Source organism: Argopecten irradians, chromosome 1 (assembly GCF_041381155.1).
Source record: "Argopecten irradians isolate NY chromosome 1, Ai_NY, whole genome shotgun sequence".
NCBI classification, from domain to species: Eukaryota; Metazoa; Mollusca; class Bivalvia; order Pectinida; family Pectinidae; genus Argopecten; species Argopecten irradians.
In genome coordinates, this window is record NC_091134.1 from 21,695,781 (window position 1) to 21,711,304 (window position 15,524).

Genomic DNA, 15,524 nt, shown 5'->3' on the forward strand with positions numbered 1-15,524 from the left:
AATTTTATGACTAAAATGTTTCGAAATTTAATTTTCATGTAATATTGAAAAAGGAAACTGGAATAGAGGTATATATCGATATATTTACAACATTTAGGTCGTATGGTTAATCAGCCAGATGTTTTTACAAGACTATCTCTGATTTAGGGAAGAGATTAATAACAATTATAAACAAACAAACAAATTTAATTGTAATAAATAAGTGTTGAAAATAATTTTTTTTTTTTAAACTTTCTATGAATTATTTCAACAATTTTGTAGCAATCTAATTTTAAAATTTCAGTAGAAATTTTATTTTGAAAACAATATATAGGTAAAGTTCAATAAATTGGAACCATAAACAAAGTAGATATATAATAATAAAACACCTCCCCCTGGTGAGCTGAGATAGTATTTACCAGCTAAGTGGACACACACTGTTATAGTGTGTATGTTATATCAACTTTCATTTTACTTCAATGTGTCTAACATAAATCGTTAAAAAACAAATAGAAAACCTTTGATGACAAGGCACTGAGCATTATTATACTGAACAATCGGCTTGTAAAGCTGAAAAAGTCCATACAAGTATCTCTCTATGTAGACAATACACCATACATTCTGATACAGTAATAACTAAACCCACATAGGGTGACAATGTAATGTAGCAAAATGACAAAGGGTCAAATTTTACCATAATAATACCATAATAATTAAACAACTGAAATCTCGGCAAAGACGGCAAATCTTATATGGGTGTTTTTACATACCTACTTTTATTGTTATCATGTAACATACCTGTAAAAAATGAAATGAGATTATCTCCCCTCGATAAACTGTAGTTATTACATGTATGCTACTATATTATAATATTTCTCAGATATAGTATCCCTTTTCAGTATGACAAATGATCTCACCTCTACCTCTTCTATTTTAGTGCATAAATATAAATGGACCTTTCAGATTAATGAGTATATTATACCCTAATGCATTTTGAAGCAACAGAAGATAATTGGAATTTTTTAATTAGAGGTTAATTAGGTACTTATAGATGTGGTGCAGTGCAGAAACATACTGAATCCACGCTGAATGACAATAAATTTTGCTGACGTTGCATTTTTAGTGGAAAAAACTGCTGACAGACAGAAATTGGCGACGGAAGTTGATGAAATATGCAGAAAGTATACCTATATCATGTGTGGGCTGATCCGTTATATAACTTATAAAATCAGACTGTGAAATAAGTTTTTCAAATGACTAGGATAAGTCACATTTATAATAGATAAGAGTAGGTAAATTTGTATTTACATCCATAACTTCAAAGGCTACAGAAACTTATTGCACACCCCGGACTGTTCATTATTCATAGAATATACAGTCACATCATACTGAAAACAGGTACTTCTCACTGAATATATCCGATCAACCAGAATTAATGAGTTCTAAAACATGGTCACCGGTCCAACAACGTGACATTAAGTGAACATGTCAGCAACATCGTGCATGGTTGATTATCTGGGACTCTTACCATTGTTGATTGCATTAAAGATACTCTTTGATCAAGGGGTAATGAAGCTGACACTTAAAAAAAGACAAAGTTTACACAAGGTTCACAAATTTCGATTTTCATTTGATATCAAAAATGTTTTGTTATGAAATCAGCTGACTCGCAAAATTTGTGGAAGAAGGCATGGAAATTAAGATGCATGTAAGAAACCAGCTCAGATATTACAAGCATGTGTTGATCAGTTTGAACATATTTGACCATGGTCAACCATTGTATACCATGGCAATTGATGGTTGAGCGCACGGTTTGACCATGGTTGGACCTCAAATACCACGTAAACCATGGTTGACAATGATCAAAATTTCGTCCGGGTCATTGGTAATAATTCTTATAAAACCAGGCGATTTCTTTTTCTGAAAATGATGTATGGTGATGGACTAAACATTTCACTGGTGATATTACATACCTGCCCACACCTGCCGGCCTCCCCGTCCCTATGAAGGATAACTACATTATTAACTCCATATTTACTCACCCTAACTCCCCGGTGTGGTAGGGATAATTACCACGGTACTATGGAATGGTCAATATCGTCAATAACATTTGATCAGATATCTTAGATACAGGTAACCTCGCTAAAGTTAAATTAATTAACATCTGTATTAATAACACCTTCTCTACTACACATACACAGTTACAGAATTAGGAGTAATAATAGTAGGGAGTAATATAATCTATCCAGATGTATAATCATGACTGAATGTACATCAATTCCTACAATCCTTCATCTATCTGTAGCAGAAAATCTGAAAATGCACTGAATGTTGTAACTGTCATCAACTGTTTGCTTTAGAAAGTTTGTGTCATAAAAGTCAGGCCAGGAGAGCAAAAATATATTCTTGCATAATGCAGCTTCAAAACAATTACAGTAAACCTTAAAGAATATTAATTATCATTAATTTAATGAGGACCATAATGAACTGGGACTTTGTTAAACATACCAAACACTTAATTATCATCTACCGATATTTTTATAGTGTATTATTTGTAGTTCTCAAGGGTTGAGTTAACAAAATTTCATATACATTTGTATTAATAAAATCTATATATCATTGAAGTATTCAAGAGTTAAGTGACCTGTAGGCCTTTGTTCAATCCTTTTATACAATATGTATTTATGGTTTACAACAGGCATATTAGGCTTAGTAGATATATCTGTCCTTTGAATTTGAGTCATGAAATGGTCATTATTGACACTGTATGGAAAATAAAAAATAATTCTAGTTGTTTCTTTGTACATGGGGTTTCTCAAAATAACCTAGACAATAGATCATTTCTAGGTATAGACAAAACACATCAATGTCTCATCAGTCACAAGCTAATCAGCAAATTTAAAAAAAAACTTTGAGAAAAACTTTGAAACAAAATGACATGTTTTATAAAAGAGCATGTGTAATTATCCTAGAGAAGATTACGATACTGAATGGGTAGGCAATACACACAAGTCTTTCTGAATAAACCTAGAGTGGTATACTCAGCAGAGGTGGCTATTGATACAGAACAAAGGGATTATATATGTAATAATGAGTTTTATTAATAATGGGTACTAGATAAATGAGATTATTGTACTGGTTGACCAGAAGCCAGATAACAGGTGTCCCCCAATACATACCCAGACCTATATACAAACAGACACCAGTCATAGCTAAGGTCCACCTGGGAATAGTACATCAAGGGGAGGTAACTCTGCACTGGTCATATAACAGGTGCCCCCCAACCTTAATATACATACCCAGACCTATATACAAACAGACACCAGTTATAACTAAGGTCCACCTGGGAATAGTATATCAAGGGGAGGTAACTCTGCACTGGTCATATAACAGGTGCCCCCCCAACCCCAATATACATACCCAGACCTATAGACAGCTAACAGTCATAGTTCAGGTTCACCAGAGGAGTTAACTATACAAGCTGGTTAGGTAAAAAAAAAACAACTGATTCCAACAGCAAATTTTACCAAAAAATAAATTCAACTGGAAAATATTAGAAGACAAGAAACTGCCTCATTCAGACAACATTAGCATTTGGGTAGGTAAGCAGGTTGTAGGTATTTCAAAAAGTTCAAGACAGGTGAGAAATTTTAAGTTTTTGTAACTATTAACAATTATTATTAATAAGTGTAAGAGAAACAGACAAGTTACAGGAACTCTAGATTACATATCTAGTAACTTGAAGGGAAATTACAATACCATGCATTAAATGGAGCAAAAATCAAAAACATGTTCTTGGTCAGAATAAACTGACTTTCTTTATCAGAGTAAATGGCATGCTGTAAAACATTCACTGGTAACGTAATACTATCTTGTAATCACAGGTACACTTAGAATTAAGTAAATATCTTAATACAAATCAAATTTTTAAAATGCAAAAAAAGAACGTTTTGTTTTCAGAAGTCAAATAAAGTCACCCCAAAGCATGTTACCTAAGAGCTTTGACAGCTCCTTCCCTACCTTGATGTATGGCTAATCAAATCTTTCTGATAAAGTCACATGACAGCCAGCTTATACCTCAAACCTCATAAGTCACATGACCTAGTGGGTCATACCAAAACATATCCATGGAATCAGTACCTAATACACACAACTGTGATGTAACGTTACAATTTTACGATATAAAGATTTGGTGATATGTGTATTGCCTCGTACAAGTACTCTATTGTATGTTTGCACCCCCTGGGACTCCAATAATCAATCAAGTCAAACCGTTACTTATTTGTGGAGTGAACGAATTCTGTGAAAAATACAGACAAACAAAATTTTTTTATCAAAGGAATACAAGGTATTGTTACACATATTGGCTGCTCACCAAATCTGTTTATGGCAGCTCATCAAAAATGGTATGATTACATTTTGAGGACCTAATCAATAGTTATTATAGTTTATGTAATCTGTCATCAGACATTTAGCTACAACGTCCACTTATTATATAAATATACCCTTTAATAGCTTTACCTGGTCCCAATCACCTGTTTGTTTGCTACCGAAGTTTATAACCATGATTTAGTAATTTCATATAACATATTGTTCAGACTTTCTGGCAACTAACAGAACTAGAAATATATCATATTTTGTTGAACTTTAAAGTATATCAATGTTATAATTTAAAGGTTCAAGTAGGTCAAAATTATTTCGTTCTTCGAATTGTGAAAGAAATAAACATTTTGCTGAAAATGCCTAGACTTTTAGGCTTCTCCATCAGTCTCAATACTCAATGATAAAGCATATTTAATTTCATACGTTGCAGCATTTTTTGTTCTAGATGTAGATCGAGATGTAATTTCTTTAGCATTAACTTGAGCTTAGCCACCTATTTATGTTGTTTCAGTCATTTCCAATTCTTTGAAAACGTCACTGGATTTTCTTTTTGATGCAAAATTAAATTCTTTCTCTCCTAATAGTACAAGTTTTGACAGAGGTATACATACAAAATTCCATCCATTCCATATCAACTACAAAACAACTTCCATATTGAATCATTATAATTCAACACAAAATTGAAACAAAGATTTACATAGAAAGTAACAAAAAACTTTCTATTTTTTTTCATTCACAATACCTGTTCTGCATCACTAGCATCCATATCCAAATCTTCATCACTCAACAATTCCTGGGTGTCCATTTTCTACCTCTCAGATCTTGTGTCAGAATTCCTATATTGTATATTTAGTCATATATTTGCACCAATCAGCAGTTCAAATAATGACACAATACACCTTGCGTAAATGCAATCTTTGCATGTATCTGCAAATCAACTTATCTCTCCTGCACTTTCTCTTACAGATGTTTGCTTACCTATTGATAAATTACTTCCACGTCAAGAGCACTGACGACCTTCATGCAACCAAGTCAGCCAATGAGCTGTCAGACAAAAGATTATTGGTACCTGCACGGTAGTTATATAGGGCTTTGTCTTTACACGTCACCAATATCATTTAAATACACACAGATCAGCACAATCCTGGAGAATGGCATTTTTCACACAATGCTGCAATTCATATCAAATTAAAACAGTAACACTTTAGTTTATAGCAAAGAGAATAACATTACATCAAGTAACATTACAGGTTGATCACAATCACTTTCACAACTGTTATCATGAATTATTAGTGTGTGTAAAAGAGCAACAAAACTCATGCAGACATTATATAGGTAATATATATTATCACACATGGAACTGTGTACCACAGGTAAACGGTAGCTGTAACACAAATTGAACGAGTGGCACTCTTCTTGTTCCCAGCAACCTACTGGTTCTATGAGAAGTATAAACTACAGTTAGAGCAAATTATATCATTTTGATATATAGGACCTGCTTTTGGCTATATAAAACAAATATTTTGCAACCAATCTTTTTTTTTTTTTAAAAACCTATCCCAGGTAGAAACTTAGCCCCATTTCCTTATCCCAACATTGATTGAAGTTCAAATATAGATATTGCAAAATAAGTTCCTACTAGCTAGCCTCAAAAATTCTCATGAATAAGTCCCTACTCTTGATATTCTTGCAAATGCATATTGTGACTGACCTTGAAATTTGTAGTGAACGAAATGAACTCTACTTTATACCTGTGAGAATCAAAAAGGCTATTCACAGCTTCCTTATAGTTAAACAATCAGATAACTGACATCACTTCACCGGTTCTGGAATCTGCATGACCACAAATAATCCCTTTTCCAGGAGAATAAAGCTTCTAGATACTTACTAACAGATCAAAAATGAACATTTGAAGTTAGGATTTCTAACTTCTGTATAGCTTTCTTTATAAAGCTTGTATATATCAAGTCTAATTTACATTTGATTATAAAATCTAACTTTGGTCCACTTTCATTTTGAAAGCATGCTATCTTAAGACTCTGTGTTATCGCATACAAATCTATCTCATTCAGTCTATAGAATATCTCTTATACCGGTAATGACGGCTTGTAAATTACATCATATACATTTAGATAAATATGTGATCGAATGAGGATCAATTAGGCAAACATACATTGTATAGCCAGACATATCATTGAAAATTACAAAATTCCTCTAAATAATGAGTTGAGTAGTTAATCAGATATTGTAATTAGCATACAACACTATTTTATTTTTATTTGAAAGTTAGATAATGGTTTCATTAATTACAACTTTAAAATACTTAAGATTATTGCTTACCTAAACAAGTACATTAGTCCGAGACAAGTCTAGTGTTTAAACTGAGATCTCACAAGATAACAACTATACATTTATACTTCAAATGTGACACTCATAATGGTCATGTTAGGTAATTATTTCTCAACCATAATACTTTATTTTCAAAGTATTGTATTTTTGGTTCTTTGCCAAATAAATATTAAAACAAGAGAGATTTTTGTTGTAATTGCACAATGGTCACAAAAACCTATTGTAAAAATTAACAAAACACATATTTCTGTAGTTGTAATTAAGATTCTTTTATAATCTATTCTGAAATGTTATTGGATAAATTTCAGTCAGCTACGTACCCATGGCCAATTTCCAATATTACCACAGTGTAATGAGTTCCAGCACACTTTCACTTTCAATCAAAGACTTAAATTATATCAAATCTAGTCAACTTGGTCTATGTATGTTCTATTTGCTCCAAATCTGTATATTTTCCAAGGGTTCCATAAATAATTTTAATTTGAAATGTTGAATCTATTAAGTTACACAAGTTTTATTTCAGCTACCTTTCAAATATTTAAAATCTTGTTCTGATAACATATATATATATGTGTGTGTGTGTGCATACAATATTTTCTTCATAATGGGAATTAATTAAAGGTTTGAAATTTGGCAGCAATACTTATAAATTTACTGACATTTTTATAACAATTAAATTGTCAAAGATCAAATCAAGGTCAAAATAAACAATAAAAAAAATTGGAGCATTTGAACAATACTTCAAATGATTTGTATAAACAAGATGCCATGTACCAGAAACTTTTCAAAAAATATTCTAGACACCCAATAGGAACAAATCCATGCTTCATTTCCTCATACTTATTCAGCTTAAGATTACAAACTTCTTTAGAATATTTGAGCAAAAGTGGCAACTGTTAAAATCAAATTAAACAGGCAGATTGTACATTTCAATTTGTTTTAAGGCATTCTTAAAAACAAATGAGAGTTACCTCCCTTACAAACAATATTGATTGCACTTGCACAGGTATGCTGCAGCATTCAAATTGTTCTTCCGTCAACAATGGAATATGATTTAATCTATATCTTATATAAGGATCTCTGAGCCAGCAATATCCATATACAATGTACGTGTCTAAGTCATGAGACTCATGCATGGGCATCAATTCTACTATAATCACTAATTATAATAATATTGTTCTTATGACTGTTGTAATATCATCAGTTAATTATTAACCAACTATTTGTGTATATTCAGGGGATTTTTTGAAACAATAACAATGCCAGTAAATATATGTATTTTTGACAATACTATCAGTAAAGGTCTCTGAAAAAATGACAGGTTGTTTTTGTGATGTACATGTAAAATGATACTCCGGAGGTCGTTTAAACCCCCAGCTGTCAAATACTGCCGTACTGCCGCCTGTTCTATCTGATACACACCTCCGCAGATTCAATGGATCACCAATATCTATCTCGTGTTGTTGTATAGATACCATACAATGTATACAGAATACAGGATAACCCATGCACCAATGTCTCATTTCATATTGTACATGTTACAAAATTCATGACAACCTAATAGATTAGCCTATTCTATAGGGAATACACAGAAGGTATTCCTTAATATTTCTTTTGAAATTGTCAATGTTGCAAAATTCTGTAAAGAACAATTTTATTGAGTAATGCATTTTATATAGACAATGGACAGAAGATATAGTATAATTGGTCTTTTGAGATTTTCTAGCATGGCAGAGTTCTGGTACAGGTACCATTTGAACAGTTTGTATTGAGTAGGCCCTGGTTTATAATATGTATGTATTATAACTACAAAAGGAATTTCGTATATCTTTGAAGTTTTTAGTGTTTCAAGGCTGTATAACTCTGTTAGGGATTTTGTATATATATTGCATGAATACAAAAAAAATATGATTCAAATAATTGTAGTCTTTTATCTCTCTAGAGCTAGCTGCTTATTGTTACAGACACAATTCACAAGGAAAAACAAGTTTACAGTACAGAAAATATCAAACTCTATTTCTTAAGCATTACAGCAAATATAAATTTGCATTATTTTTTCTAATCTGTTACTCTCTTAAATTCCCCTATATTGAACACAGAATGTCTGTGGGATCTTAATGCACTCTCCAGCACTCCATACAAAATCTGGAATGGATTGGGACAGACATGGGTTAGACACTAAATGTAACCCCTACTCATTCCATGTTACCTTGTTTAAACCTTCGTCAGCTGTGGCACCTGTACCTCTAGCTCCTTGCTATGGACAATGCATCTAAAATAAATTTCAAGTGTTTCAACTTGAAAACTCTTGAAATCTCCAATATTAACATAACAATTTGTGATGACCGTTTACCTATTCAGCCCAAACAGTACTGATAGAATGTATAATAAATACCTAATTTTCCAGTTCCGCACAAATAAGCCTTTTAACTCCAACCATATACTGCCTTAATCACCCGGGGTCATAGATTTAATGACCACGTCACTGATTAACATTTTATCAATTACCTGTACTTTTCAGCCAGGAATTTGTATTCACTGTATATAAATATGGTGGTAAGGTAATCTAGCAAGGAAATATATCTGGGTGGGGCTAATACAATTGGAAGTTTGAGAACTTTCAGAACAACAAGTAGGTTCAGTAAATAACTCTTGGGAATATATCAATGTTCTTAATGAGCAAATGCAAATTTGGCCCACACCTTTAAAATCCATCTTTAGAAAAAATCAACAGATGAACTAACTAACTACACTACCAAAAGATATTGCACTTCTTTACCTCATAAACATGGCAATGTTACATATATATGTACATAATGGTCAGCAATTTGTAAGAGTTATTCTAGTGAGAGTTGATATCAAAGATCTGTCTACATCATCCATTTAAGGCTTACATGGCCATGTAATAGGGCCATACAAACTCTATGGTACATTATATATAACACTAACGTACAAAGTGGGGGACTTATCCACTTAAATGACCGAGGAATTCAAGTTCAATCCCATTACTAATGTAGGTATACAACTCATACAGGTGGGATTCACCCGACAGCTTGTAAAGCTAGTCAAGAGAAAATGTATATCTCAGTCTCCAATACATCAAAGAAATTTCTTCAGAAAAGTTTACAAATTACAAACAAATAGTATAACATTGTATTTTTCTGTATTTGATGAAAACACAGTCATCACAATAATGATAATGAATTGTTTCAAGCTCGAGTTTCTGCCTCAAGTTGACAGTGTTTTTGTCCTGATCCAAGAAGAACATAAATGGTTGAGACTGACATTAAAATACCAATAAATTCCACAGGGCAACATGGAAGACACAACTCCTGAACCTGACTGACCTTATATCAACCTCACTATCAAAATCTATCAACTCACCTCTAGGATCCACAATAAAAGGCTTTCTTGGAATAAATTCCAAACTATCATAAACTGGATGGTTATACCACAAACCCAATAATTTCATTTTAATCTGGACTATCTGAAAGTATGTGCATACTGATTCATTCTTCAGAGTTTTAAAGGTACAGAAGGGAGGTTCAAATTTGCTCAGAATACAATTTATAGCCAATGCTGAGAAAATAATAAAAATATATCATATTCACATCTTCAAAAAATCATTATCAAACAATCAAGCAAACACAGATATTTTACAATAGAACACTTGAAAATCATGGCAAGATCCATGTCAATGGAATGAGGCAGAGACAAACTTGAACACAGAGTGCTACTTCACACATTCTACAAGGAAAAACTTGAGAGAAAACACAATGAATTTGTTTGAGTAAGGAAAGTACAGAAGGGCAAAGGAGCTAAGGGACTACTTACCTTTAAGACTGCTTTTAAACATCATGGAAATATAAATTATGTTCCTCACAAAATCAAACTGAACAGAACCGTGTAAGATAAAACATTAACACTTACCTTTTCACTCATGGCGTTGTACTTGATGCCAAGTTCATCCCGTTCCGCCCGACTTGCTGCTAGGAGGTCTTCAACACGGTTCAGCTCTGCTGCGAGGAGTTGGTTCTCCTCTTGTACCTGGGCCAGGTTCGCTGGTGAAGCCATCCTGGCAGGACTAGAGTCATCAGAGTTAAGGTTCTTGGTGATTATCTCCCTTATACGGGCCGGTATCTTGGAAGGATTGCTATCCTCCCCTCGTACAGTGTAGTCTTCGCTGTCTCGTAGCACCGAGTCTTCCAATTTCTGGAATATATCAAAATGACATTTTGTTATTCATTGATACATTGTAAGTCTGAGGGGGAAAGCCAGATAAATTTGCATGTAAACAAATCAATTCATCATTGAGTTCATAAAGGAAGCATTTCTGTCTTTACGATAACAGTAAAAACGATCTATTCTTGTGTCTTTCAGCCGCAGCTAAGAAGGTGGATGGAAATGACACATAAACATTATTCTAATTAAATGTAAACTCCATTATATTTTCATTATATTGAATTAAGGACAGAGTGGCATATAAAAGTGGGAGATAAAGACAAAGAAAATCTTCATTTCTTTTTACATTTTCAATAAAACATGCATGTGCAGATCGAAATATAGATATATAATTAATTGTAACTATCAGTTTTTCTGCTGTGAAAAGCTGTTCTTTATCAATATACTGGTAAACAGTTTTTGTGGTAATTAAGGCCAACAAAATTTATTGATAGTACCGTATGTGTTGTATTTATTTGAATCATTTTCATGGTTCTATATTTTTTAATTTTTATACTGCAACCAGGAAAATATTGGATAACATCTAGCAAATGTTTAATGTTCGTCAGTGGTCTTGTGTGTTTTATTAACCAATTACTGGCCAATTAACTAATCAGATCTACTATAATCAATTGGGCAAAGAAAGTAAAGACCAATTTTTCAAACAAAATCTACAGGGTTTTCTTTGTATAAGGATAAGAAAGTTTAAAGTTTACGGAAGATCTACACCAAATAAAGGTTTTAACAAAGCTTTTCATTTCATTCCTAGTCTGATCGTTAAACAGTACCTATGTACTGACCCTATACAATTACTTGTGGTCTTTAATCATAGTACTTGACCCCAATTTTAACAAATGAATTCTACTGACCATTATATCGGCTCATACCATTAGGAAATCTAGGGGTAAATCTTGATGAAACTCAATAATTATTGACTACATAATAATAAGTTGAAGCACTTTGCTATATAATGTGTGACCCTGTCGGGTAACTTCCGATAACATAACCTGGTCAATAATACTGCCGATAGCTGGTTTAATGGAATACTGCTCACTTAGCGATTCTAGCTTCACAACGGTGGGTCAGCACAATTTACCATGGTCAATAATAAGCTGCTTTAGAACTAGTACTACCGGAAATTTGACATGTTCTACACATACAGGCCCAACGCAAGAGGGTGTTTGTACAGCAGTGAAAAATCATTGATGGACTATTTCAAAGTGAACTCTACCATCCAATGGAATGTAACTGCTAACTGCTTTATGTTTATATATAATAGATTTGTAATGTATACACAATACAGCCAAGGGGGTTTATAGAATTCTATATCACAACCAAGTGTTTATTCACCTTTAGCATTAACGTAGAAATGTTCACACATTAAATGGAAAATATTGTACAAGGCGTATTAGTGTATATGTTCCCATTTTATTAATACCCGACCTTGGCTTACAACACACCTTGGTTGTCCAAAGACATTCAGACAAGCAGCCATATTGCATGCTTAATGAATTATAATCTATAGGGTGGGCTTTGGTTGCAAAACCAAGTACAATGTATCATTTATGAAAATCCAGGATATATTACATATATGTAGCTTAAACTTTATTCATTGCACATTTCAAATTGAATTGCTTCAAACTACTTTGCATTCGTAATTCATGGAGTTAATTTGCTTCGAATCAATGGGTATTCCCAATTATGTATTTCCTTCTTCAATTGCAATACTTCAGAATATTTGGCATTCCCAAAACTTCAAATCTTTCCAAAACATCTTTGACACACACAGTACATTTTCAGTTCAATGGTCATTCCAAGCAAAATTGCTTTAAACAAATGAGTTTTAGCAACAAATTTTATGTTAAAATTTACTTTCATAATTAACGTTCCAAATTGTAATGTTGATATACATGTTATACCTCCTAAAACTTTCATTAGACTCAAAAGAACACTTTGAAATGAATGTTGTTTCAAAACAATTTTCATTGCATGTGAGCACATATATTATAAGATTCATGTCAAAATATCTTAACAACTATTTTGCTGTAAATTGCTTTAATAGTTTACTGAACGAAGAAATAAATTGATAATCATAGAAAATTAATTATGTTTTAAATGAAAGGTTGCATGAATTATTGAAAAAGGATAGAGAAATGTCAGTGTAGCAAATATTCTAACATCTGTTTGATAATTTAGAACTCAATAACACATCACTTCATTATAGGAAATAATTTCTGATAATGTAGCTAAATGTATTGATTTTATACTATGATATCCGTCATTAGATTCGATAGTTAAATGTTCTGTAATACAAGGTGGTTCTGACCCGTACATGTAACACCAATCAGGCTTTAATGTCATGACGACAGCTAGGTATATCATGTCATCCAAATCGATCAAATTAAGGTGACAGAAATGGAGTAGAATTTCTAGGAAATAAATCAGGATAAAAACCTAATCAAACAATCACAAAGGTACTGGGGTTGGAACAGATATTCAAATTGCACAATTGATGTTTTAATGAACATTTAAATCAATATCTGTGTGTCACATTATGATATGAGCGAGTTAAAGCTTGTGGACAAGGAGGATGGGCAGGCCATATATGATCACCTATATTAAATACTCAGTGTGGTAAATCCAATGTTTTATAGACCTGTAAAGGTCAATAAGTTCATACAAACACTGATCCAGAGGTTACTATGTAAGAATATATAACATATCCCTTTACATACTAAATCAGTTTACCCGGGGTATATATGTTGTAGACAACATCACATTTAGTGATCAGGTATTATTGTGGTTATAAACCATTTGTCTTTGACCTAGCCAACAGGGTGTCTGTTGCCATCACAAATTAAGGTCAAACAGTTGTGCTACTTATAGGTGAACTTTATATGATAGATTTTTATATCAATGTTACAATGCAGAGCAAGTCAGGACAGCAAAGTCTTAGAAAACACTTTTTTTACAATAACAATTTCAAAGTATCAAACTACATATGTATATGCTGATTTTTCAAAAGCACTTTTATACATCATGAAATCTTCAGTTTTAAAGCCAACACCACGATAGTACCAGGTACGTTTTAAATTTATGAAAACATCTACGGATTGGATTTTCTAAAGTGAAATGTATAGAGAGGTACTCGGGGAGTATTTTAACACTGTAATTATAGCCCAGGCCCTGACTTTACCCCGTAACCATCCCTGATGGTATATAGAAATGTTCCGTTACAGGTTTGGTCCTGTTGTATTAGTCAGGCAGTATTTTCCTACTGTATACCAACACATATTCCAGTATTGACATTTGTCACAAGTTTAAATATACAGAGGGTAACCTTTGCTAAAGCAAGCACAAAAGAATCGGTAAAGGAAACCTCAGAACACTTAGCATTGTGTGGAATATGTTAATGGTATCAATTTAATTTTTTACTATCTAGTTTATATAGTCTCAACTCAAAAATTCAGGAAATAGAACTCATTGGACTAGCAAAATTTTCTACTATGCCATTCTGCTCCCCCTTTCCAGCCCCGAATTGTGTATGCATATGTGCATGCATGTACATCCCTGAAACATGCACACATATGTGTATGTACACCCCAGAAATGTGCATGCATACCTGCATGTACACCCCAGAAACGTGCATGCATAAGTGCAAGTACCACCCTGAAATGTGCATGCATCTTATGTACATGTTCCCCCCTGAAATATACATGGATATGTGCATGTACACCCCAAGCTGACTAAACAGTATCAAATGAAATCACATGTATTATATGCATGATGAATCTCATCAAAATACTGAAGTCTTCAACATGGTTATTTCTTTTCAGTCAATTAACAAACAGTTTTCAGAAATGACATATTTTATCAAAACCATCTTTGTACAAATTTATACCTGTGAAATTAATATAATTCAGAGCCATTAACATTATATTAACAAAAAAAAAAGATTGAAATTAACCGTAGCAACAAGTTTTTTTGTGCCTTTGTGATTGGCATCTATTATATACATTTACACAATTAATACTACCCTGATTTCAACCAATCATAAAAAGCCATTAAAATGTTGTTATATACACAGGTTCCTTAATTACAGCTGAGGTTAACATAGCGAGGCAGAGAACTATCACATATAAAGACTTTTATATTGCTTAATGGTCCATTGCTGTAGATGAGACTTAAGTGTAAAGCAAAACGTTCTACGATTATTTTCAGAACAGAGGCCTTTTCAACTAAAATGTGAAAAACAATTGGTCCAACAGTGTTAAAGCATTAATAATGTTGTCAGAAAATCTAGGGAGTAATTTCAAAATTCTTACCATACAGTGGGTCTTATTTGGTTAACATTATATCATATGTCATACAATTAAGGGACATCAATAATTACAGGTGATATATGAGAGGGCCTCCCCTGTATGTAGCGTGTTGTATTTGGTGCTTGTTGGTAGTGATTTGGGAGGCTGCAGTATGTTAGTACATGTACAGTACAGTAGTGGAAAACTTTTGCCCTGTATTTTGATGAAATAAAAATTGATGAAAATATTTAATGTAACCACACCTAATTTGTATGAGATTATTGGCGAATA

At 32.8% G+C, this 15,524-nt stretch overlaps 1 protein-coding gene across 1 annotated transcript in view; it reads right to left on the reverse strand.

Annotated features, from left to right (window-relative positions):
• The window catches only part of LOC138318254 (rootletin-like), a 91,136-nt gene that overhangs the window by 48,842 nt on the left and 26,770 nt on the right, over positions 1-15,524 (reverse strand). The window contains exon 2 of the mRNA XM_069260499.1: positions 10,642-10,923. Coding sequence (XP_069116600.1) covers positions 10,642-10,923 — 282 coding nt within the window. The remainder of the gene's footprint in view (positions 1-10,641; positions 10,924-15,524) is intronic.